At 41.8% G+C, this 26,671-nt stretch overlaps 1 protein-coding gene across 2 annotated transcripts; it reads left to right on the top strand.

Annotated features, from left to right (window-relative positions):
* Window positions 1–347: 347 nt before the first annotated feature.
* OS9 (OS9 endoplasmic reticulum lectin) lies at window positions 348–25,840 on the top strand. Of its 2 annotated transcripts, XM_019742244.2 has the most exons (15): window positions 348–550; window positions 977–1,153; window positions 1,986–2,049; window positions 2,185–2,261; window positions 2,442–2,540; window positions 20,666–20,876; window positions 20,993–21,094; window positions 21,301–21,401; window positions 21,599–21,650; window positions 22,323–22,411; window positions 22,634–22,909; window positions 23,186–23,375; window positions 24,312–24,476; window positions 24,645–24,757; window positions 25,079–25,840. In XM_019742244.2, the coding sequence occupies exons 1-15, from the start codon at window positions 389–391 to the stop codon at window positions 25,202–25,204; spliced, it is 2,004 nt and encodes a 667-aa protein (XP_019597803.1). In that variant the 5' UTR covers window positions 348–388; the 3' UTR covers window positions 25,205–25,840. The 2 variants fall into 2 exon arrangements, with proteins under 2 accessions (XP_019597803.1, XP_019597805.1); XM_019742246.2 differs by lacking the exon at window positions 24,312–24,476.
* Window positions 25,841–26,671: the final 831 nt, after the last annotated feature.

Raw genomic sequence — 26,671 nt, 5'->3', positions numbered from 1 at the left:
CACCTGGTGGGGACAGGCTACAGTGCAAGAAACGACTGAAACAAAGTAATAAGAAATGATGCGGGTGACAGCTGTGCGAAGACAGAAAACTGCTTAAAAGGGCACAGCATAGACCACGCCTTTCTGGAACTGGGAGTGAGTGGGAGGAGGTATTATCTCGTCGATGATTGGTTAGCCTCTCGAGCCAATCACGAGCAGCGAGTGATTTTGCCAATGGTCATGATCCACCTCCCTGTGGGCTTTGGAGTCACGTTTACAAATGGGAATAAGGCAGGTGAGAGGGACAGAACATCTAGCCAATGAGATTTTGGGGCGTTAATGGGTGTGGTGAGGCTGCTGCCAGGTTTAGGGCGGAAGGAGTCGATCTGGATAAGGAGGGGAACGAAAGATGGCGGCAGAAACGCTGCTGTCCAGGCTGTTGGGGCTTCTGCTTTTGGGGATCCTGTTACCTGCAAGTCTGACCGGCTGTGTCGGGAGCCTGAACCTGGAAGAACTGAGTGAGATGCGTTATGGGATCGAGATCCTGCCGCTGCCTGTCATGGGAGGGCAGGTGAGGAGGCGTAGAGCGGGCGAGAGTCCGGGGCAAGGGGAAGGGAGAAAAGTACAGGAAGAAGGGCAGCTAAGGAGAGAGCCGAAGGAGTGGCGGGAGAATCAGGAAGAGTAGGTAGGAGTTTTACGATGTCTCCTGAGTATCGCAGACTGAGACCCATTCCCTCGGGGCCAGGGACTGGCAGGGGTGGGGCTTCCCGCTGTCAGCTTCAGGTCCTAGTTCCTGATCGAAACCACCCCCCCGACTCCGCCCCTATGGAGAAGTGGGTGTGCCCTCTCCGGTCACCTGCTAAACAAAGCTGGAGGACTTGTGGCCCATTCTGTCTTGACTGGGCTTTCCCTCGGAGTCTGAAGAGGATCTCGTTGTTCTGCCTGATCCTAGGCTCTCTTTGCCTCCCTTTCCACCTATTCTCCCTTCTTTCCCCAGAGCCAAGCTTCGGACGTGGTGATTGTCTCCTCTAAGTACAAACAGCGCTATGAATGTCGCCTGCCAGCTGGAGCTATTCACTTCCAGCGTGAAAGGGAGGAGGAGGCACCTGCTTACCAAGGGCCTGGGATCCCTGAGTTGCTGAGCCCAATGAGAGATGCTCCCTGCCTGCTGAAGGTGAAAGGGACTGGGATGTATGGAATGAGGGCTTGGGTGCTAACTCTATCTGAGAACCAGAGTGCCAGAGAGTAAGGCTGGTTAGGGAGGACTTGTCAAAGTTAAGAAGGCCACTGGAGGAGTATACATTGTACAGACAGGAAAGAAACAAAGAATTTTGCAACCACTGGTGACACTTCGCTGAATGTAGAGGAGGGTTAGGATAGAAGATCTCAAAATAAGGGTTAAGCCAAGGGTTGAGCCTAAAGAGGGTCAGTGTGGAGTAGGAGGGGCACTCCTCTAGAGAAGCTTTCCTGGTAAAATCACCCCCTGCCCCTACCACTGTCTGCCCCAATATCCTATTTTATTTTCATCATCGCACTTTTCATCTGAAATTATCTTATTAACTGAATCATCAGTGTATTTATTTTTGGTCTAGTCCCAGCACTAAAGTCCATGAGGTCAGAGAATTTTTCTTGTTCATAGCTGTATCCCCAGTGACAGAACAGCATGAAAATGTTGTAGAAGTTAAATTAATATTTTAATATTTTATGTTTCCCTGGTCTTAGTGCTTCAAGGATATCATGATTTATTATCTTTATGGAGAGCAAAAAGGGTTAAAAAAATCATTAAAAAGGTAGGCTTAAAAAGCCCACAGGTGGAAAACAGACTTTATAAGTATCTCTCTGAGTCACAGCCCTCCCTCCATATTGAGAATCTGGTGAATTGAGTGTGGAAGCAGAGGGAGATGAGAAGTGTGATAGGTTATGTGTCTTGGAGCCAGGAGAGATTCTGGTTCCGAGAAGAGACATCTGCACTCCATCCCCCTGACTGTTTATTTTTTTATTGTCAGACCAAGGACTGGTGGACATATCAATTCTGTTATGGACGAAACATCCAGCAGTATCACATGGAAGGTGACTCACATCTACATTTTCCCTAAGCCCTTAGCAACCTGTCATGGAAGGTGACGTCACCTGCCTTCCCAATCCTCTTCTCTCCTAGTCCCCTTAGAAGGGAGTAACCATAATTTGCTGTGGTTTCTCTTGCAGATTCAGAGATCAAAGGTGAAGTTCTCTATCTCGGCTACTACCAATCGGCCTTCGACTGGGATGATGAAACAGCCAAGGTGGCAGGAGTGTGGGATTGGGAGAGAAAGGGGTCCTGGCTGCAGACTAAGAGCCCTGAAAAGAAGGGGAGGGTTAGACTTAGCTGTTTTCTGGGGTTTGGTGGCCATTAGGACAAGGTACCATTCTTGCCTTCTTGCTGTCTTTCTTGCCCCACCCCTCCTGCCTGATGTCCTCCCCAGGCTTCCAAGCAGCATCGCCTGAAACGCTACCACAGCCAGACCTATGTCAATGGATCCAAGTGTGACCTCAATGGGAGACCCCGGGAGGCCGAGGTTCGGGTGAGTTTTGAAAGAGGGAAGTTGATACTCCCTCAGTGACAATGCAGATTCTAATAGAAGAGGACAGGGTTGCATTGTACAGTCATGAGGGTCTCTCTCAGACCCTAAACCCTACGTTTAAGACCTTTATTTCTAGTTGCCAGCTGGATATCACTGCTTGGATATTCAGAAACACTTCTAGTCAACATTTCCCAAGTCTTCCCCTCCGGACATCCAACCACACTTATTCTTTTTTTCAATGTTTCTCCTTTCTGTCACCTAACCTAGAAACCTGAAGGTCATTATTGATCCTTCCTTCTCCTTCACTTTGTTCTCCTTTCTTCAGTAGGTTTTGGGCTCTGCTCTGGGAATAAAGTGGTAGGCAAACACACATCCCCTGCACTCATGGAGTGCGTAGTCTAGAAAGGAAGACAGATGTTCACAAAAGAACCACAGAAACGAGTCTGTGATTACAAACTGAGGAGTGCTATAAAGGAAAGGGATCTAGTTCTCTCGTAAATACCAAAGCATGTCCAGTCTATTCTAGATTTCTCTCACAATTTTCTTCTTCTTTCCTATGCTTGGTACCTTCATCTCTCACCTGCATCACTGCCAACAGCCTCTTAACAAGTGTTTCTGGTGCAGTGGTCCTCAATGAGTTCAGGCAGGTAGGCAGAGGTCTGGTGAGAAAAGTTCCTTAGGTGATTCTAATGTGTATTCACAAACGTACACACCTGTAGAGAACCACATGACAAGAGTTAACTTTCTGTAATACAGATTTGCACATACAATTGTGTGCTGGTAAGTGTTGTACATGCACATCATTAGGGCAGGGTAAGGGGTGTGGAGACGGGCGTCCTGATTTATAATATTTGCCAATATCCATGTTATAAGTATTCCCACCATGGTCAAATTAATGCTATTACCATGATGTCAACTGTCTCGCAACATTGCTGAAAATTTGCCAGTTGGCTCTTGTGAACTGGTGTGAACTGGCCCCAACATGCTACTATAAGCATGTGTCACTTCTCTGCCCAGTCCTGGAAAAGTTTTGATGATTCTGCAGTGTTCAGAGGATAAGATCCAAATACTTCAACCCAGACCAGAGTGGTAGCAGTGGAGGTAGTAGGAAGCAGTCGGATTCCGGATATATTTTGAAGGTAGAGCCAATAAGATTTTTTGATGGATTGGCTGTGGGGTAGAGTCAAGTATGACTGCAGTGTTTCAGCATGAGCAACTGGAAGACTGGAATTGTCATTTAGTAAAGGAGGAAGGAACAGGTTTGGAGGAGAAAACTAGGTTGGCGTTGGCATATGAAGGCCAAGATGCCTATTGGACATCGCAGTGGGATATCTAGGCAGTGGCTAGCTGCCTGTGTGATTCTGGAGTTCAGGGGTGATGTCTGGCCTGGAGATATAAGTACTCATTGTGCTTCTGCCCCACTGGCCTTCTTGCTTTCCTTTAACCAGTAGGCCTCATTATTTCCCTCCATCTTTCCACATGTCTTTGAATGGCTGGCTCCATCCCCTCATTCAGGTTATACTCGAATATGCCGGTGACACCTCCACAGGGAGACCTGACATAGGCACACAGATACACACACACAAACACACACACACACACACACACACACACACACACACACGTACGCATGTGCACTCTTCTGCCCCCTTCCTGGTAAATGCCTACGGTGTTTTATATTCTTTGAAGCATGTGTCATTTCCTGAAATTATCTTATTCGTTTGAGTGTACGATCTCTCCCCGTCTACCCCACTACAATAAGATCCGGGAAGTCAGGGACAAGGTCTGGTTATTTTCTCTTGTGTCCTTAGTGCCTGGAACAGTGCCTGGCGCCAAGTAGGTGCCCAGAAATTATTCCTTGAATGAATAAAATGAATGATAAACCAGGTCAAATATCATTTATTTTATGTGAACTTTCTTGGCTAACCCAGAAGTTAGTTGTGTTCCTTCAGCATTTCATATACATACATCCACACCCACCTGTATCCATGTCTCAGTCCACAGGCTGGGTAGCTTATAGACAATAGAAATTTATTTCTTATATTTCTGGAAGCTGGAAGTTGGAGATCAGGGTGCCAGCATGTTTGGGTGAGGGCGCTCTTCCAGGTCACAGACTTCTTGTATCCTCACATGGTGGAAGGGTCTGCAGGGCTCTGTGGGGTCTCTTTTGAAAGGGCACTAATCCCATGCATGAGGCTCCGCCCTCGTGACCTAAGCTCCTACCAAAGGCCCCGCCTCCTAATACCATCACATTGGCGGTTAGGATTTCAACACATGAATTTTAGGGGGACACAAACATTCAGACCATAGCAACCTATAAGCATCATGCATATAATCTATTATAGCACTTTATTGTATTCTCATTATTTCTTTACCTCTTTGTAACTTCAGTAGACTAAGAACTGAAGGCGAAGACTGTATTTTCCTCATGTCTATTGAACATACAGGCCCTATGCCAAGCACTATAATAGAAACTGGGGATAAAATGATGACTGAGAGACCAAGTCCTGTTCTCAGGAGACAGACATTAAATAAACAGCCACAACAAGTAGGATAAATACTCTGGTAGGTGAAATAACTCTGATGAGTGAAGTATCACAGGGGAGCATACAATGAAGGAACTAACCAATTCTAGGTAAAGGAGAGGCCTCTGGGAGAAAGTGATTCTTGAACTGACAATTGAAGGATGAGGAGTTAGTCCAGTAGCTGTAGAGGAGTGGGAGAGAGAAGAGAGCATTCCAGGTTGACGGTATAGTAAATGCACAATGCCAGGAGGCAAGAGGGAATGGCCTGTCTCAGGACTTGAGAGCTATTCACAGTGACTGGAGAGAGAATTGTGGGAAGGGGGTTTGGGAGGTTGTGTGAAGGGAGCTGGGCAGCTGTCCAGAGGGGACAAGTCACAGGTCATGAAGTCTGTAGCTATGTTAATGAGTTTGGACAATCTGAGAAACATGGGGGAACCAATGAAGTATTTTAAGCAAAATGATGACATAATCAGTTTTGGTGTGGAAGGCTCACTCAGGCTGGCGTATATCAAATGATTGGGAAACCAGCTAGGCAATCCAGGTGAGAAAACCAGGTGGCCCAGGGATGAAGAAATGGGAATTTTTTGAGAGATTTAGGGGATGAAATCAATAGAATAAGATTCCCCGGTTTCTGGCTTGAGCAACTTGATAGACGGTGATTCTTTTTACTGAGATAGGTTGGGTGGGAAGAGGAGTAGGTTGGGTAAAAAATGATCTTGGTTTTGAATAGGATGATTTTAGTGGCTATAGGCATCAAGTGCAGATATCTGAATAGGCTTTTGGATCTATGGGTCTGGAGCTCAGGAGAATGATCTGATTTGAACACAGAGGGTTGGGAGTCATCAACATACTGGTTATAATTGGAGTCATGGTATGGATAAAATCCCCCTCCCCCAGGAAACCTTATATAGTGAGAAAGGGGGGCCAGAACTTTGAAGGAGCCATCATTGAAAGCATGGGCGGAAGGGGGCTTTGCCAAGAAGAAAGGGCCGGAGAGGAAACTGGTGACATGGAACCCAGGAAGGACATGTCTGAAGGAGGGACAGGTCCATGGTGTTGGCTGCATCTGAACCTTCAAGGAGGAGAAGAGTTAAAAACGGCTTGTATGTAATCATAGGAGTTATTATTTTAATAAAAGCAAAATACGCACACAGAAATAAAAATTCAGACAGTTAGCATGGGAACCAGATGAAAATTCGTAAATCATCTAGCCCCAGTCACCTTTGCCCAGTCCTTTGTTGGACTTGATGACGGAGGTCATTGGCGATCTTTGCTAGAGCAGTTTCAGTGGGGGTGGTGAAGATGAGGTATTGAGGAAAGTGGTGACATCTAGATGGAAGGAGAGGGAAAGACAAGCACTAGTGAGGGGCTGTGGGGTAAGGGAGGGTGCTACTCGGTGGTTTTGTATCTTAACATGGGAGCAGGTTTAAATATTGGGTGGACCTAGTAGAAAGAAGGAGAGGTTGAGGTACCCGAGAAAGAACAGGAAGAGAACGTGGGTGGTACAGCGATGCAGAACACAGGAAAGCAGTTTTCCTGAGGAGTGGGGCTCTAGGCTTGTAACTAGAGTGAGAGGGTGCTATATTTGCTGGGGAGTCTGCAGGTTTTAGTAAAAGAAAATTGAGGGAATTCCTGCCTGGTTGCTTCTCTTTTTTAGTTCTCATAGTCTGACCGACCACTCAAATTCGTTGTCTGTGTGATTGAGTAAATCCCTCACTCCAGGTCAGGCATGGTGAAGTTTCATCTTCCCCACGCCTCAGTGCCTCGGTAGGAGCTGTGTACATAGTGTTTGGGAAATATGTAATTTCTGTGGGGTTTGAGAATGATTCGTTAGCCATCTGGAATTAAATAAGTTTGGATCCCTATCTCAATTCTTGTATAAGATTTCAGAGAGATCTAGGATTTTTTTCCTTTTTAATTTTTAATCATGAAACATTTCAAGCGTAGAGAAAGTAATGTCATAGAGACCCATAAATCCACTGCCAAGTTAAACAGATGTTCACATTTTGCCATATTTGCTTCAGATCTGTTTGTTTTTTTAATAAAGAATTAAAATGCTAATGAGATCGTTGAAGCCCAGCCTCTCATTTCTTCCCTCTCCCACCTCTCCAGAAACAACCCCAACCATCTCCATACTTTTTATTACTGATACACGTATCATAGACGATATATATTGTTTTGTGTTTTAAAATTATACATCAGTGTTATCAACTTGCTTTTTCACTAATCAGTGTTTTTGCCATTCTGTGGCATTACATGAAGATATCTAGTTCAATGATATTAATGGCTGCATTGTGTTTCATTGTCTATTTAACCATTCCTCTATTGAGAAACAGTTGGGTTTCAACTCTGTGGCTCTTCACATGCAGTCTTGCAATATAGGTCTCATTGTGAATGTGCAAGAATTAGAAGGAGAGTTATTGGGTTACTGGGAGTGCATATTTTATAGGTAAATTTGGTGCATTGCCCATTTTTCAATGTCTTTTTTTTTAACATGTTTGTTTTTCTTATTTTGTTTTATTATCTGTTTTTATTATTAAGCTATGGTAAAATATATATAACATAAAAGTTACCATTTTAATAATTTCTAAGTGTACAATTTAGTTCTTTCAGTGCATTAACAATGTTGTATAACTGTTACAACTATCTATGTGCAGAACTTCATTATCCCAAGTAGAAACTCTGTGCCCATTAAGTAGTAATATTCCATTTCCTCCTCTCCCAGCATCTGTTCTACTTTCTGTCTCTATGAATTTGCCTGTTCTAGGTACCTCGTATAACGGGAATCATATAATATTTATCCTTTTGTGTCTGGCTTATTTCACTTAGCATAATGTTTTCAAGTTTCATCCATGTTATAGCATATATCAGAATTTTACTCCTTTTTATGGCATATTCCTTTCATGGAATATTTAATAATATTTTGTTTATTCATCTATTGGTAGATGGACAATCTTTCCATCTTTTGGCTATTTTGAATAATGCCTAAATGAACGTTGGTGTACTAGTATCTGTTTGGTGTACTAGTATCCTTTTGGGTATGTACCTAGGAGTGGAGTGTACCTTAGAGTAATTCTAATGTTTAGTTTTTTGATGAATTGCCAAACTGTTTTCCACAGTTGCTGCACTATTTTACATTCCCACTAGCAATCCACAAGGATTCCAGTTTGTCCACACCTCCTCCAACACTTGTTATTTTCCTTTTTCTTTTTAATAATGGCCATCCTAATGAGTATGAAGTGATATCTTTTTGTGGTTTTGATTTGCATTTTCCTAATGACTGATGTTGCAGAGCATCTTTTCATGTGCTTATTGGCCATTTGCATATCTTATTTGGAGCAATGTGTATTGAAGTACTTTGCTCATTTTTGAATGGGGATATTTGTTTTCATTGTTGAGTTGTAGTAGTTCTTTGTATATTCTGGATATTAATTGCTTATCAGATACATGATTTGCAAATATTTTCTCCCATTCTGTGGGTTGCTTTTTCATTCTCTTAATAGTATTCTTTATGCAGAAATTTTGAATTCTGACAAAGTATAATTTATGTTTTTTCTTTTATTGACTGTGTTTTTGTTATACTTACAATAATTATAAGATTGTTTCGGTTTACTATGCATGAAGCATTAATAAATTATAACTTCATAGGCCATTTACTTAGTTGTCTACATTTTTAAGTGTATTAGCCATAAAATTATAGTATTTTCTTTTTCATAATGTGTTTTTTGAAAATATATCCTCTTTTTAATTCTTAATATCAACTTTGCCTTTTCTCTTTTTGTTGATCTGTCTTGCCAGAGAATTATCTATCTAATTAGTGCAAGAGCCATCTTTTGACTTTGTTCATCCTCTCTATTGTCTGTTTACTACTTCATTAACGTCCTCATTATTTTATCTTTATTATTTTCTTCCTTCTCTTTGTGTTCTCTTTCTAACTTCTTGGGGTTTTCACACTTATAAAATTCTCTATTTAATTTTTTGAATGGGTATTGTACATTCTCACAATTCAAATATAGAAATGCTTTAAAAAGTATAGGAAGGAAAGGCTTAACACCCTTTTCTCCTCATCGGCCTGGTCCCATCTCCGTAAGAAAGGTAACCATTGTTAGCTTCTTATACACGCAGATATTTTTTTAATGCGTATACAAGCATATATCTTTGAGCTCTTTCCAAATCAATGTATTAAAAGCTTCCTCATCCTTTTTTATGGTTGCTATTATTCTCTTATACACTTGCACCATCATTTATCTAAATATTTCCCTGTTGATGGACATTTTAGGTTGTTTTAACTTTTTTATTGACATAAAAGTACTGCAGTGAATAACCTTATACCAACAGAGTATATGGAGATTAAATTCCTGGAAGTAGATTTGTGTTGTTTTTATATGTACTGTCGAGTTACCCAGAATTATATGAAAATGCTGGTTTCCCTACAGCTATGCCAACCCAGTGTATTTTTAAGCTTTTGGATTTTGGCCAATTATCAGATAGGCATCAGATAAAGAATGATTTACCAGCGTGGTTTTAACCTGCATTTCTCTTACTCTTATTTAAGAGTTGTGTGTCTCTCTTTCCTCCTTTACTTTTTTTTTTCAATCACCCAAATTCTTTGCTCATTTGCCTAATGGGTTATTGATCTTCTTCTCAATTTGTAACAGTTCTTTGTATAATAGCGAGATTATCCCTTTCTCCTTATAGGAGTTGCAACTATTCTTCCAACTTCATGTGTGGCCTGCTTCCCTCACATTCTCCTTTCCTAATCATCTACTTCCTTCTGAGGACCATGTTGGTTGCATCCCTCAAGTTTTGATATACAGTGTTTCCATTTTCATTACGACTTGTACTTTGCTTCAGAACTTATTTAGAATTATGCTTTTTATGTTTCTCAACAAATATGTTTATTTCTGTTGTTTTTATATGATTGCTATTGATTTCTAATTTTATGCTGTTGTGTCAATGATTGTTTTGGTGATTGTTGACTCTCTTTATGGTGAACTTTAAAAAAGGGTCTGGGTGTGCTTGAAAGCATGTGTTTTCTCTAATTACCCAGTTCTAGATTTTAATTGTGTTGGTCAAATTTTCTACTTATTTTTTGTCCAGTTGCCCAATCAGTTGGTGAAAGGGGTGTGTTAAAATTCTCGCTGTATATTTGGCAATTTTAATTTTTCCTTCATATATTTTGAGACTGTTAGGAGCATATAAACTCAGAACTATGATATCTTCGTGGTAAATTATTCCTCTCATATTCCTCTTATACCTTAATGTTGTGACCATTTTTCCTAATCACATTTACAAAATTATTGTGAAATATACCACAGTACATAAAACTATATAAAACACACCTGTATTGTGTAAGAAATAATAAAGGAAATACCTATCTAATCACCTCAGGTTATGGGAAAACCCTGACAGTACCTTGAAAGCTCTTCTGTGCCCCAGCACACCATATCCCTCTTTTCCCTTTTCCACAGGGGTAACTGCTATCCCGACTTTATGAGGATAATTCCTTTGCTTTTCTTAGTTTCACCATCTCTGTATACATCCCATTTAATTTAGCCTTTTTTCTGAACTTTATACAAATGGCATCATATTGATGGACACATTCACGGTACAGAGACAGAAGTCTTCTAGGACTTGTTTCTTTTGCTCAATACTCTGTTTATGAGATTCATGCATGTCGATGGCTGTGGCTGCAGTGCATCCATGCTTGCATAGTGTTCCTTTGTATAGTTCATCAACATCTATTCATCCAATGACCTTTCGTGGACATTTGGATTGTTTCCAGTTTTCTGCTACCACTAAAAACGGGGGCTGTGAACAACATTCTTTTAAGTCCCTTCTAATGTACAAGAATTTCATTGGAGAGGATTTCATCTAGGAGTACAATTGCTGAGTCATACGATATGAAGGTGAGCCCATGTTCTACTTTATTTGGCAATACAGAACATTTTCCAAAGTTTTTGTTCCCATTTACATTCTTATTGCAATGTGTGAGTTCCCAACATTCCATATCCTGGCCAATATTTGATATTATCAAACTTTTAAATTTTTACTAATTTATTGGGCATGTAATGGTATCTCACTATGAATTTAATTTGCATTTTATTGATTCCTAACAATCATTTTTTCAAGTATTTCTTGATAATTATGAAATTGATTTAAACTAATGTACTTAATTGATATCCTAATATTAAGCCAAACTTTCATTTGAAATTAAATGATTTATTGATTTTCTAATATTAAGCCAATTTTGCATTCCTAAGATGAACCCAAATTTGGTCATATGTATTATTCTTGCCCATCCCTTTTATATCTTGCTGGATTTGGTTTGCTACTTTTTCAAAAGATTCTTGTATACAGCACACCTTGGAGATATTATGAGTGTGGTTCCTGAACACTGCAATAAAGCAGACATCGCAATAAAGCGAGTCACAAATTTTTGGTTTCCCAGTGCATATAAAAGTTATATTTATAATATACTGTAGTCTATTAAGTGTACAATAGCATTATGTCTACAAAAACAATGTACATAAATTAAAAAATATTGTATTGCTAAAAAATGCTAACATCATCTGAGCCTTCAGTGAGTCATAATATTTTTGCGGTGATAGGCCTTACCTTCAGTTTGTAAAAAACCCAATATCTGGGAAGCACAGTAAAGCAAAGCACAATAAAACAAGGTAAGCCTGTGTATCTCCTAAGAGACAACGATCTGTAAGTTTTTCCTTCTAGTACTATTTTGTAAAAACACATTTTAAAAAAAATTTTGCAATTACAGTTGACATTCAATATTATATTAGTTTCATGTGCACAGCATAGTGGGTAGACACTTATATAACTTACCAAGTGATTCTCCCCCCCATAAGTCTAGTTCCCACCTGGCACCACACATAGTTATTACAATATTTTTGACTATATTCCCTATGCTGTACATCCCTGTGACTATCTTCTAGTACTGTCCTTATCATGTTGTGGTAACAAAGTTTTGCTAGCCTCAAAAGGTAAGTTAAAAAATGTTCTCACTTTTTTTGTACTCTGAAGAGTGTGTAAATAGCAATTTTTTATTTTGTGAATATTTGCTTGAATTCACCTGTAAATTCATCTTGGTCTAGGTTTTCTTTGTGCAAAGATTTGAAAGTACTGAATCATTTCTTCAGTAGTTTTAGGAGAATATTCAAGGTTTTCTATTTCTAGTTGGGTCAGTTTTAGTAAGTTATATTCTTTAGGAATTTGTCTAGTTCATCTGGTTTTTCAGATGTATTGTCATAAAATTGTTCATGATATCCTTCTAGTACCATTTTAATTTCTGTAGCATCTGTAATTAGATCCTTCTTTTCATACCACATGGGCTATTTTTGCCTCTATCTTTTGCTATTGGTTAGTTTCACCAGAGGTTAGTGTCATTAGTCTTTTCAAAGAACCAACTTTTGGCTCTGTTGAGCCTCTCTATTATATTTGCTTCCTATTTTATTAATTTCCACTCAGTCTTTATTTTCCTGCCTTACACTTTTTGGGGGTTTCTTTTGCTGTTATTTGTCAACTTCTTGAAATGAATGCTTAGCTCATTCACTTCCAGCTTTTCCTCTTTTTTTTTTAGATAGATTCATTTCACCTATTCTTTTTTTTTTTTTTTTAATTTTATTGGGGAATAGTGTGTTTCTCCAGGGCCCATCAGCTCCAAGTCATTGTCCTTCAGTCTAGTTGTGGAGGGCGCAGCTCAGCTCCAAGTCTACTCGCCGTTTTCAGTCTTAGTTGCAGGGGGCACAGCCCACCATCCCATGCGGGAATTGAACCAGCAACCTTGTTGAGAGCTCGCGCTCTAACCAACTGAGCCATCCGGCCACCCTCAGCTTTTCCTCTTTTATAATAATATATCTCTTATAAATTTCTTTCCAAATACTACTTTAGCTATTTCTCACAAGTTTTTTTTTCTTTTTTTTTTATGGCTATTTTAAACTTCTTTATCTAAATTTTAAAAGGATACTTTCCTGTGGTTCAAAACCCAGAAAGTATAAAAAGATGTACAATGATAATTCTCCTTCCCAAACTTATCTCCTATCGGCTTAGTTCCCATCTTGCCCTCCCACCCACCCCCTCACCCGACCGTCAACCCTGTTCCAACCCTGTGTGTCCTTCCAGTATTTCTTTGTGTGTTTACAAACATTTATCACAAAAGATCCTTATTTCCTTTTCTTTTTCCACACAATATACTATTAAACACATGTTCTTGACAATAATTCTTAATTCTTAGAGATCATTCAATGACATCTAGAGCTGTATTCTTTGTTTTACATCTGCATAATATTCCATTGTATGAATATCCCACCATTTTGTCACCATTACTGTACTGATTAAAATTCCCTCCCCCAATTTTTTGTTACCACAAAAGATTACTACATTATACATATTTACATGTGTGAATATATCTTAAAAGTATAATTTCTGTGTGCAGTTTGTATGTTTAAATATTATCTTTTTAAAATTTTTATTATGGAAAATTTAAAATATATAAATCAAAGATAATTATGCTATGAGCCCCTGCATATCATCTAGCTTCAACAAATATGGCCAGTCTCATTTCATCTTTCTCTTAGCCAACCTCCTTCTACCATCTCCTTCACTCCAGATTATTTAGAAGCAAAGTATAGGCATTATATTATTTCATCCATAAATATATCTATATTCTTAAAAAGATCAGTTATTTTTAAAACATAAACACAATGTCATATCACACTAAAAGATTAACAGTAATTCCTTGTCATCAAATAATCAGTGTTTTCAAGTTGCCTGATCGTCTTAAATATCTTATAATTATATAGACTTTTTTATGGTTATATCATTAAATTTGAGTCCTTTTAAATTTGTTGAGACTTGTTGTACAGTCCATATATTTCAATTTCTGTGAGTGTTTCTTTGTGCTTGAAAGGAGTGTGTGTTCTATTGTTAGGTACAGTGTTTTTTGTATCTCTGTCGTGATTGTTAATCGTGCTGTTCACATCTTTTGTACCCTTACTGATTTGTCTCCATGGATTTGTCTGTTATTCTTTATTCATTATTATTCTGTCAATTGTTGCTTTATGTATCTTGAGGCTATGTGTTAATTTATTCAACAAATGTTTATTAAGTGCTTCTGTGTGCCAGGCACTGTTCTAGTTGCTAGGGATAGTTCAGTGAACAAAACAGACAAAAATTCCTGCTCTACGTGACAGGGACAGACAACAAGGAAGACAATTACATGTAATTGAAATTATTTTCCTCATAAACTGACCTTTTTAACAGTATGAATTGACCTTCTTTATCTTAGTAATTTGTTTACTTAAAATCTGTTGTGTGATAATAATATAGCTATAACAGCTTTCATTGTTATTTGTTTACTATATTTTTTCATCCTTTTACTTTTTTTTTTTTTTGATTCTATAGAATTTTTTTTTTTTTTTTTTTTTTTTTAAGATTTTATTGGGGAAGGGGAACAATGGTCAAATTGTTGTCCTTTCAATCTTAGTTGTGGGGGGTTCTGTTCAGCTTCAAGTTGTTGTTCTTTCAGTCTTAGTTGTGGAGGGCGCATTTCAGCTCCAGGTCCAGTTGCCATTGCTAGTTGCAGGGGGCACAGCCCACCATCCCTTGCGGGAGTCGAACTGGCAACCATGTGGTTGAGAGGACGCGCTCCAACCAACTGAGCCATCCGGGAGCTCAGCGGCAGCTCAGCTCAAGGTGCTGTGTTCAATTTTTTTTTAGTTGCAGGGGGCGCTGCCCACCATCCCTTGCGGGAGTCGAGGAATTGAACTGGCAACCTTGTGGTTGAGAGCCCGCGCTCCAACCAACTGAGCCATCCGGGAGGCAGCTCAGCTCAAGGTGCTGTGCTCAATCTTAGTTGCAGGGGGCAGAGCCCACCATCCCTTGCGGGACTCGAGGAATTGAACTGGCAACCTTGTGGTTGAGAGCCCACTGGCCCATGTGGGAATCGAACCGGCAGCCTTCGGAGTTAGGAGCACGGAGCTCTAACCACCTGAGCCACCGGGCCGGCCCCTCATCCTTTTACTTTTATCCTTCCTACAATCTTATGCTTTAACTGTGTTCTCTGAACAGCATATAGTTGTATTTTTAAAGATTTTAACCGTTTGTTTTATATATATTTGTATGTAATATTTTATGCTTTCTTTTGTCCCACTTGTTCTGTTTCTTTTCTGTCCTTTTATTTACTTTTTTAATTAACTAAATAGCTTTAACTAACTAACTAAATAGCTTTATCAAGGTATATACTTCACATATCATACAATTCCATGTGCAAGTCAGTGGGGTTTTTATAGTATGTTCACAGAGTTGTGCAACCATCACCACAATCAATTTTAGAACATTGTCATCACCCTAAAAGAAGTCCCCTATCCTTTAGCAGTTACTCTCCATTCCACAACCCTGACCCCACACTCCACTCTAGACAACCTTTAATCTTTCTGTCTCTATAGATTTGCCTATTCTAGACATTTCATATAAACGAATCATACAATGTATGACCTTTTGTGTCTGGCTTCTTTCACTTACTATGTTTTCCACGATTATCTATGTGTAGCAGGTCCCAGTACTTCGTTACATTTTACTGTCCAAATCATAATATTCTACATCCTATTTATCCATTCATCAGTTGGTGCACATTTGGGTTGTTAGCACTTTTTGCCTATTATAAACAATGCTGCTTTTAACATTTGTGAACAAGTTTTTGTGTGGACATGTTTTCATTTCTCTTGGTATATGCCAAGGAGTTGAATTGCTTGATCATATGGTAATTCTATGTTTAACTTTTTGAGGAACTGCCACACATTTCCCAAAACAGTAGCACATCTTACAGTCGCACCAGTGGTGTATGAGGGTTTCAGTTCCTCCGCATCTTCATCACTTGTTTTTATCTTTTTGACTATAGCCTTCCTGGTGCGTATGACCTGGCATCTCATTGTGGTTTTGATTTTCATTTGCCTGATGGTTAATGATGTGCTTACTAGCAGTTTATCTATCTTCTTTGAAGAAATGTCTATTCAGATCTTTTGCCCATTTTAAAATTGTATTATTTGTCTTTTTATTATTGAGTTGTAAACTTTCTTTATGTTCTGGATATAGTCCCTTATCAGATATGTGATTTGCAAGTATTTTCTCCCATACTGTGGGTTGTCATTTCACATTCTTGATGGTGTCCTTTGTAGCACAAAAGCTTTTAATTAAAAAAATTCCAACTTACCTATTTTTCTTTTGTTATTTGTGCTTTTGATGTCATAGCTATTGGGTTGGTGCAAAAGTAACTGCGATTTAAAAAGTTAAAAATAATTGCAAAAAACGCAATTACTTTTGCACCAACCTAATAATAAACCATTGCCTCGTCTAAGGCCTTGAAGACTTAAACCTGTGTTTTCCTCTAAGAACTTTATAGGTTTACATTTAGATCTTTGATCCATATGGAGTTAATTTTTGTATATGGTATGAGGTAGAAATCCAACTTTATTCTTTTGTTTGTAGATATCCAGTTGACCTAGCATCATTTGTTGAAAAGACCATTCTCATCAAGTTATCTTGGTAGCCTTGTTGAAAATTCCATGATGATAAAAGTGAAGGTTAATTTCTGGACTCTCAATTCTATTTCATCAGTCTATATATCTATCCTTATGTCAGTACCAGCTGTCTTGATTAGTGTGGCTTTGTAGCGAGTTTTGAAATGTGAAAGTACAAGTCCCCCAATTTTGTTCCTTTTTTTCAAGATTGGTTTGGCTATTTGGAGTCCTTTGAATTTTCATACGAATTTTAGGATCAGTTTGTTAATTTCTGCAAAGAAGGCAACTGGAATTTTTATGGACATTGCATTCAATCTGAAGATCAGTTTGGGGAGTATTGCCATCTTAACAGTATTAAGTCTTGTAATCTATGAAGTTGGATGTCTTTCAACTTATTTAAGTCTTTAATTTCTTTCAGCAGTGTTTTGAAGTTTTCATAGTATAAGTTTTATACTTATTTTGCTACATTGATTACTAATTACTTTATTCTTTTTGATGTTATTGCAAATGGAGTTATTTTTTAAATTTTATTATTAGATTGTTCATTGAAAGTGTATAGAAATACAATTGATTCCTGTATCGTGCAATCAATGGAATTCATTTATTAGTTCTAATAGTTTTTTTAGTGTATTCCTTAGGATTTTCTATATATGAGATCAGGTCATCTATAAATAAATATAGTTTTACTTTTCCCAATCTAATTGCCTTGTATTTCATTTTCTTGTTTAATTGCCCTGGTCAGAACCTCTAGTACAATGTTGAATAGATGTGGCACAAGCAAACATCCTTGTCTTCTTCCTAATCTTAGGGGGAAACCGTTCAGCTTTTTACCATTAAGTATGATGTTGACTGTAGATTTTTCATAGATGCCTTTTATCAGGTTGATGAAGTTCCTCTCTATTCCTAGTTTGTTGTTTTAATCATGAAGAGGTGTTGAATTTTGTCAAATGCTTTTTCTGTGTCCATTGAGATGATCATGTGGTTTTTGCCCTTTATTCTGTTGATAGGGTATATTAATTACATTGACAGATTTTTTAATGTTATCCCAACCTTGTACTCATGGAATAAATCCCGCATGTTGATGAATTCAGTTAGCTAGTATTATTTGAGGATTGGAGTGGGGAGGTGGTCTGCATTCATAAGAGATTTTAGCCTTTGGCTTTCTTTTCTTCTGATATCTTTGTCTGGATTTGGTATTTGGCCTCAGAGATGAGTTGGGAAGTATTCCCTCCTCTTCACTTTATTAGAAGAGTTTGAGAAGCTTTGCTTTTTATTACTTTTTAAATGTTTGGTAGAATTCACCAGAAGACCCATCTGGCCCAGGCTTTTCTATGTGAGTAGTTTTTTGATTACTAATTCAGTCTCTTTACTTGCAATAGGTATATTCAGATTGTCTATTTCTTGAGTCAGTTTTGGTAGTTTGTGTCTGTTTAGAAATTTGTCCATTTCATCTAAGTTATCTGATTTGTTGGCATATAGGTGTTCATAATATTCCTTTATAATCCTTTTTATTTCTGTAAGGTTGGTAGTAATGTCACTCTTACATTCCAAATTGTACTAACTTGAGTCTTCTTTTTTTTTTTTGATCAGTCTATCTAAAGTTTTGTCACTTTTATTGATCTTTTAAAATATCAACTTTTAGTTTCATTCATTTTTCTGTATTACTTTTCTATTTTCTATTTCATTTATTTCTGTTCGAATCTATTATTTTCTTCCTTCTGCTTGCTTAGGGTTTAGTTTTGCTTTTCTTATAGTTTCTTAAGGTGAAAGTTTAGGTTATTGAGTTGAGGTCTTTCTTCTTTTTTAATATTGTCTTTTACAGGTAAAACTTTTCTTCTCAACACTGATTTAGCTGCATTCCATAAGTTTTAATATCTGTGTCTTAATTTTCATTCATCTCCAAGTATTTTTTCCTTTGACCCATTGGTTATTTAGGAATGTATTGTTTAATTTCCACATATTTGTGAATTTCCCAAATTTCTTTATATTATCCATTTCTAATACCATTCCATTGTGGTCAGAGAACATACTTTGTATGATTTAAATTTTTAGTTCTTTGAACATATTTTATAAGGAGTACTTTAAAGTTTTTTTCTATGAAGTCTGACATATATCACAGGCATTTTCTGTTGCCTGCTTTTTTCCTGTGTAAAGGTCCTACTTAACTATTTCTTTGCATATCATAATTTTTTTGTTGTAAACTAGACATTTGAGGTAATATAGCAGCTCTGAATGCTGATTGCTGCCCTCCACGACAAGACTTGTTTTTGTTGTTTGCTTGTTTATTTCTTTAATGACGTGGCTGGACTATTTTAATGAAGCCTATTTCCCCTGCGATATGAACCCCTTAGGTCACTCCTCTGAGGGCACAGTCTTGGGCATGTATGCAATCACCCTAGATGACGGTGGTTTCAGCAGGGCTGTCTTTGACTGTCTCTTGCTGACCTGTTAAGCTGTCTGCCTTTGCTGGTAACACATCCACTTGTTAAGCTCCACGAATTGGTGGCTGATTACTCTATAGTTTTTGACACATGGGGCATAAGTTGCTCCATAGTCTGATCCAATTAAATTTGGGCCCCTTTACAGTTGTTGTTTTTAATGCAGATATTTAGGTTTGTTCTGACCTCAGGAGAGCTCTTAATTGCTGTCTCTTTCCTTGGTTCTCTGTTAAACTGGCTAGCCTCTGATTTAGCTTGTTGCTCAAATGGAGCTACCAGCCTTTTCTGAATTGTTTTCCACCAAAATCTCCATTTTTTAAAGGGTGCCCTTAGGCTTGAACTTTCTCATACTCTAAAGTCACATAAAGTCAGTTTCACATAAACTCAGTTTCTTTGGAGAGAGGTTTAAAGCTCTCTGTTCTTATGGACTGCCTCTTCTCCTGGGCAAAATCACTAAGCCCCTGCTCTGGAGCTGGTGTCAGGAATAGTGATCTGTTTCTCTCAGAGTGACACTCCTGTTTTATTATCTGGGAGTTGCGCAGGGCTGATAGCCTCTGGTCCTCTCAGTTGCATCTCTGTTGTGAAACCTCTGTCCTATTAGTGATCTGGGGTTAGGGTGATCAGGGGCCCAAGATTCTTGTCCGGCTGGACCTTAGCTGAGGTACAGCCTCCGTGCTATGAATGGGGCTGGGTGGAGGAAGAGTCCTCAATCTCTTGACCACATTCACCAGGCACGTAGAACTGGGGAGGGTTGAGAAATACTGGTGGTCTGCCCCTCCTGGTGAAATAGCATATCTCTTGACTGGACGCAGAGGGGATGGGAAGCCTTATTTCTTTTTACCACATTCACCTGGAGTGGAACATCTGTCTAATTTAGCTGTGGGGTGGGGTTAAGGGTGTGACCAAGGCAGGTCATGGCCCAAGTGCTACAAACTTTCGCTGTTCAAGCGTTGGAAAATTTTCTGTAATAGCTGTTTCTTAATTTGCTCGATCCTTAGGAAAATTTCCAGAGATTTTAAATATTTATGTTTTTAGAAATTTTTCACCTGTTATGGAATTTCACTAGGGAGTGGGTCTACGGAGCTCCTCATGCTGTCATTCCAGAAGTGGGAGTCTCTTTCTTTTAGTTTTAATTGTTACTCTAGAAATTACAATGGTACACATTTAATTTGTCCAGGGCTAACATTAATTGATATCTTTACTCTTTTTTGAATAAGGACCTTAGAACTGTTTGCAATTTTAATTGTTTACACACATACACATAGAACATATATATATGTACACACACACATACATATAGTGTATTTGCAAAAAGCAAGAATGTGAAACAGAAATCAGGTGGTTGCTTACAGTTAAGCTGCCTGAGTTCAGTCCTTGTTTTTACTGTTTACCAGCTGGTCAACCTGAATAAGTCCCTTAACTGCATCAAACCTAAGTTTCTTGATCTACAGAGTTGAGATTCTAATACTAATTTTTGATAATTAAAGGAGTTAATATATGTATAGTGGCATATATATAATGTATGCATAGTGTCTGACACACACTAAGTGCTTAATAAAAAGCAGCTGCTCTAAGAACTAACGGTAATTATTGGTGGTAATTACTATTTATCCTCTCTGCCTTGGCAGTTCCTCTGTGATGAGGGTGCTGGTATTTCTGGGGACTACATTGATCGTGTGGATGAGCCCTTGTCCTGCTCCTATGTGCTGACCATTCGGACTCCTCGGCTCTGTCCTCACCCTCTCCTCCGGCCCCCACCCAGTGCTGCTCCCCAGGCCATTCTCTGTCACCCTGCCCTGCAGCCCGAGGAGTACATGGCCTACATTCAGAGGCAAACTGGTGAGTAATTAAAGGAGCAAGGAGAGCAAGGAGAGCCATGGGAGGGACAAGTAGAAGATAAAGTATTGAAGAGCCCGGAGTAATGTGTCCTTGTCCTACTACGCTGTTTTCCATAGAGTCAAAGCAGTATGGACATGCAGTCCTAGAGGAGCTGCAAGGCCTGGAGCCTCACATGTGGAGTGAGACCAAGCCTGAAGTTGTGCCCGCAAAGAGAGCGGGTAGGACCTTGCATCACCTGTTCCGTGCAACTTGTCTCCATTTCTTCCCTTCCCCAGTCTTATCGTCCTGTACTGACGGCTGGGATGTGGTGAAAAAGTACTCAGGGCTCTACCGCCTTAGTAACAGCAGGGGAATGTCCCCATTCTATTTGTTCCCTTCCGAGTCTCACCTCCTTTCAGATTCATCCCTGTTCTCTGTGTCCCAGGTGCAAGCCCAACCAAGGATGACAGTAAGCAATCAGATTTCTGGAAGATGGTTCATGAGCCAGAGAGCCAGGCCCAAGGTGGAGAGGACGCACAGGCTGAGGTGAGAGCTAGCTTCCGAGCCATTTCTCTGATGAGGCTGAACCTGGCTGTGGGATGGAGGGCCATTCGAGCTGAGGTCATTATGAGATGATGTACCTCTATCTAGGGATGCAAGGATATACCCAGAACCATCGCCTTAAAAATATGGTAGGTGTAAACAAGCTTGCATACTTGACTCTGCCCTCTCCTCTTCATCAGGAGCAGGAACCAAACCTTGAGCCAGCAGATCCAGCTCCAGGCTCTCCCGATGGTGAGTGAACCAAACCCTCCAGGTCTCCTTTACTTCTTGAATGTATTTTTCGGGTTGGCAGGGGTAGGGGTAGAACTAAACACTGGGAGGGAGGTTGGGCAGCCAGGCCAGTAGCAAATTCATTTTTACAGGAATTAGTACCCTTTGTAGACAACAATCTCTTCTAGGGAGGTAACAGACGCGGCAGTTCCACCTCTCGCTGACTTTGTAATCTTGGATGATTTCATGCAACCTCAGTTTCCTCACCCATAGCACGTGGGTAATCACCCCTACCTTAGAGCATTGTGAGATTAAATGAGAATAAATCTGTAGTTCACAGTGGAATGTTTGGAACTGAGTAATAAGACGTTTATATTTGTGGAATGAGAAGAACAGGATCCAGGGGAGAGGAGCCCTTGGCCCTAGAATCTCTCCTGGAGTCCTAAAAATGGGTGATTGCCAGAAGGGCCGCCGCGCTGTGTGAAAGATCAGGGGCCTTAGCAGCTTGTTAGCATCCTTCTCTCTCCCACCTGAACCCACCGTAGGCCAGTGCTCTCTGGAGATGTATGTTGGCCCCTATCTCGGACCAGACAGGTTGCTCCATGTCCTTCCTTGGACTCCTCAACTCTTCTCCTTAGGAAGTCAAAATAGGATTTAGGACAAAATGGGTCCATTCCTATTCTTTCATCTCAGATTTTCAGAACAACGTGCAGGTCAAAGTCATTCGGAGTCCTGCAGACTTGATTCGATTGATTGAGGAGCTGAAAGGTGGAACAAAAAAGGTACAGGCCTTGCTCAAGGGAGGGGTAGTATCTGCCTTCCTGCTGGGAGCATTTGGAGAAGCACCCCTGACCTGAGCTGGGCCCTGTAGAACTGATGCCCTGCCTTTACTCCTCTTCAGTCACCTGCTACCACACCCCAGCCACTGTTTGTCTGCCTCCCACCATGTGTCTCTCCTGAAAGCGCAACCATCTACCTCTTTCTTCCGATCCCCGTCCACCCAGGGGAAGCTAAATGCAGGCCCAGAGCAGCCTGCAGACGATGCTGCAGAAGTCCCTCAAAGGGAACCAGAGGTGAAGGAAAAGGGTGACACAGAACATCACAATGAGGTGGAAGAAGAGGAGGAGGAGGAGGATGAAGACGAAGATGAGGATGAACGGCAGTTACTGGGAGAATTTGAGAAGGAACTGGAAGGAATACTGCTCCCGTCAGACCGAGAGCGGCTCCGTTCGGAGGTGAAGGCTGGCATGGAGCGGGAACTGGAGAACATCATCCAGGAGGTAAGCACAGCTGTTCCTCCTGTTTCCACAGCTGTCTGCTCCTGTGGGCAGGTCAGGCCAAGGGGCTGAAACAGAACAAAGGGTGGCCCCTGGCACAGCACAGTGCCTGGGACAGAGCCCTCTGAAAGGATAGTTGTTATTTAATTAAAAGGGGGGATGGTGGGGAGGAGGTATCAGAGAGAAGGATGAGACTTAGATATGAGTCTCCTGTAGAGTACGGACCACTGGCCTTCGCTGCCCAGCCCCTTAACTCTCCACTCCCCTTGGGCGTTCCAGACAGAAAAGGAGCTGGACCCAGACGGGCTGAAGAAGGAGTCAGAGCGCGATCGGGCTCTGCTGGCCCTGACATCCACTCTCAACAAACTCATCAAAAGGCTGGAGGAAAAGCAGAGTCCAGAGGTGGTGAAGAAGCACAAAAGAAGGAGGGTTGTCCCCAGAAAGCCTCCACTCTCTCCCCGACCAGCAGGTGAGAGCTGTCAGCCAGGAAACCAAGTCCCTGTCTTTAGCCCTCAGCTGCTGTGTGCCAGAGGGCATCATGTTCTTTCCCTTCTGAGAGTAGAGTTCTCACTCCCTTCCCTCTTTCTGGAACACTGTTCTCACTCTTGCCTTCTTCCCACCACCTCTATCCCTTTGCCTGGTTACCTCCTATGCATCCCTTTAGGAAGCAGCTTCTAGAGCATGTCTGTCTTATTCTCTGATTGGCTCCCGTACCCCCAGTGCTTAGCACTTTGCCCGGCACATAGTGGGTAATCAGTACCTCCAAGCTGAGTGACTGTGAATCTGTGTGCTGAAGACGACACATCTGTGCCGGATGCAGCCTTTCAACAGCAGGACTTTGTACTGGGAGAGGCCCCAGCTAGAAGGCTGTGAATAGGCAGCCAGCTGCTCATCAGCCAGTTGCCTGGACAGGCTTGAAGTTATCCCTTCTTCTGGCACCCCCTTGTGTCCATTCCATGGGGTGCTATGGGTGTAGAGGCAGACATTCCAAATGGAATGTTCGAATTTCAACCCTCCCTTCTTACTTTCTCTGTAAACATTGAAGTGCCTTTTGGGGGCCAACATGGGGAGTGGCAAACCACAGTTTTCCAACCTGCTTCTTAAAACAAAATTTCTTTGTAGGCCCAGGTGGCCTGATTTTTGCTTCAGAAAACAGTTGTTTTCCTGTAGGTGATGGGCAGAATTATTGGGTCCGGAGGGAAGAAGGAAAGCTGCAATTGGTGGAGGGATCTTTGTAGCTGGAATGGCGTCAGGAGATTGATTTATTTTGGGCCCTGGTTCAACACGTTTGAGGTGGAATAACTGCCAAAACCAGTTGATGGTTTAAGGAGAGGTGAGCAGCACAGCCCCTAACCCTGGAGTCACGGCTCTGCTTTGTGTCTCCCTGTGTGTTTCCCCCTCTAAGAGGAGGATCCTGAGCACAGAGTCCGGGTCCGGGTCACCAGGCTCCGTCACGGAGGTCCCAATCAGGATCTGACAGTCCTCGAGATGAAACGGGAAAACCCTCAGCTGAAACAAATCGAGGGGCTGGTGAAAGAGCTGCTGGAGAGGGAGGGCCTCACGGCGGAAGGTGGGCCCTGGAGGGCGGGGCTGGCTTAAGAGCTGTTGGAAGGGCTTTCGGCCCGAAGCCAGGGGCTGGGTCAAGGTGGACTGGAAACCTCGGCTGGGAACCTGGGGGCAGAGGACCTGTGCTGAAGCCGCACTTCCTCTTCTCACTGCCCATCCCGCTCCTTTCCAGGGAAAATTGAGATCAAAATTGTCCGACCCGGGGCCGAAGGGACTGAGGAGGATGCACGTTGGCTGACTGATGAGGACACGAAAAACCTCAAGGAGATTTTCTTCAATATCTTGGTGAGAGGCGTCCTCCCCCTAAGCCCCGGACCCCCAGCCTGCCCCCTCTTCTAGCACACTGTGGTTTTGAGAGCATGGGTTAGAGTCACACAGGCACATCCCAGCCTCTCCACTTTCCAAGCTTCAGTTTCCTCACCTGTCAGAGAGGCTGGTGGTGCTGGCAGCTGGGTGTTCGGGCCCTCAGCAAGAGCCCCCTAAGTGTGTGTGCCTGTCCCTGCCTTCCCCACGCTGCCAGTCCCTGGATCCTCCAGCGCCCAGTGCTTCCCTGGGCCCACCAGCAGCACTCCAGCTCACACCATGCCCCCCCCCCACCACCACCAGATGCAGGGAGCTGAAGAGGCGCAGAAGGAGCGGCAGCGGCAGAAAGATCTGGAGAGCAATTACCGCCGGGTGTGGGGCTCTCGAGGCGGGGAGGGCATGGGGGACCTGGATGACTTTGACTTCTAAGACCACCATTACCATCAATTCACCAAGGAGGCCAGAGTCTTCCTGGACTGGCCTTGCTGCCTCCCCACCCGTCTTCCACCTCCTGGCGTCCTGAAGGAAAAAACGGCAGAGTAGAGCTGAGCTGTGGGGCCCCAGCCAGGGGTGTGGAGGGGCCATGGGGTAAAGTGCTGCTGCTACTGCTGAAAGCTGCCCTGAAGACCATGCCAGACCTGTGAATTTTGCTCTCCCAGGCTTCTGCCCACATCCCTTTCCTTGCCTCTCTGGCTTCCCCTGTTATGCCCCTAACTTGTTGGTTCATTTCTCCTCCCTACCTAAAGAGGCAGTGATCATTTGAGTGGAGTAGAGAGGGGAGCAAGAAGCATGGGCCATGCAGCAGGCCCTAAGAGGCAGGCCCCTGCCCATGACCCTGCTGCTGCCCCCTTCCCTTGGATTGGCTTGGGGTTTCCTGCTCCTTTCCCTTTCCACACTGTTCTCTATAATCTGTGCATCTGAAGTGAGGTGCCTTCCTCTGTTACTGAGGAAATGCGAGAAAGTTGCCCACCACCTCTGACACAATCCAGTGAAAAGGGTGGAATACAGACCCACTCACCATGTTCTTGAACAATCAGGTTTCTAAATAAAGAACTGGACCATCTAGCAATCTTTTTTCTTTTGTGGGATGTGGAGGGTGGGTAGGTGGGGTGGGGACTCAAGTAGGGAGGAAGCTTGGTGCTCTCTTCATAGTGGAGCACACACTCTCTCATCTTGTTCTGCTTCCACTCATCCCAGGTGGGGGGGGGGGTTTACAGGAAGAGACCAGGATGGATAAGCAAGTCCACTGGCCTGGCAAGATGGAAACACCTGCAGTCCTGTCATCCCTCATTTTCCTCATCTGTGCATTTCTGTTCCTTCTCCCCTCCCTTTATGACACTGTGGTATTAGCCCACCACGGGGCTCCTTCTTCTGCTCTCCCTGCAGCATGCTGCAGGTCCCACTTGGCAGCCGCACCCCATACCCACCTAGCCGCACCACTCAACATTTCCCAGAGAAGATCTCTCTACCGTTGGCCATACCCAGAGAGAGGGCTGCTGCTCACACAGGCCAGCTTCCTAGTGTGCCCAGGGGTAGGTGGGCCTGGGGGAGCGTCTGCATCTCTTTCTCATTGCCAAGTGCAGACATGGATTCCCCCAGTCTTTCTCCCTCCTCTTGTTCCTCATCTCTGAGGTGTACACCCTTCCTGCTGAAGACTCTCCACTGACTCCTAAGGTAAGAAAATGGCAAGAAGGTATGGAACTCCCAGGTCTCCAAAAGTGGAAAGTGAGGGATTCAATTGTTGAAGGAGGTTGTATGAGACGGACCCTCTCCTTACTGACTGTATGCTTATTGTGCATGCTGCACTTAAATTGTTTTATTTAGAAATGTAATGGGTAGATCCCCAGATCCATTTGTATATCTTGAGGAGAGGGCTGCTTCACCTGGGCAAGACCC

The sequence above is a fragment of the Rhinolophus sinicus genome, linkage group LG02 (assembly GCF_036562045.2).
Source record: "Rhinolophus sinicus isolate RSC01 linkage group LG02, ASM3656204v1, whole genome shotgun sequence".
Taxonomy (NCBI): Eukaryota; Metazoa; Chordata; class Mammalia; order Chiroptera; family Rhinolophidae; genus Rhinolophus; species Rhinolophus sinicus.
This window is presented reverse-complemented; position numbering and strand designations above follow the sequence as displayed.

Bases quoted from the DNA above. Each gene is read 5' to 3' on its own strand.
- OS9 (XM_019742244.2), top strand. From the start codon at position 389: ATGGCGGCAGAAACGCTGCTGTCCAGGCTGTTGGGGCTTCTGCTTTTG. The intron at 22,412-22,633 runs GTACAGGCCTTG...CCGTCCACCCAG, and splicing joins TGAAAGGTGGAACAAAAAAG to GGGAAGCTAAATGCAGGCCC. The intron at 22,910-23,185 runs GTAAGCACAGCT...TGGGCGTTCCAG, and splicing joins TGGAGAACATCATCCAGGAG to ACAGAAAAGGAGCTGGACCC.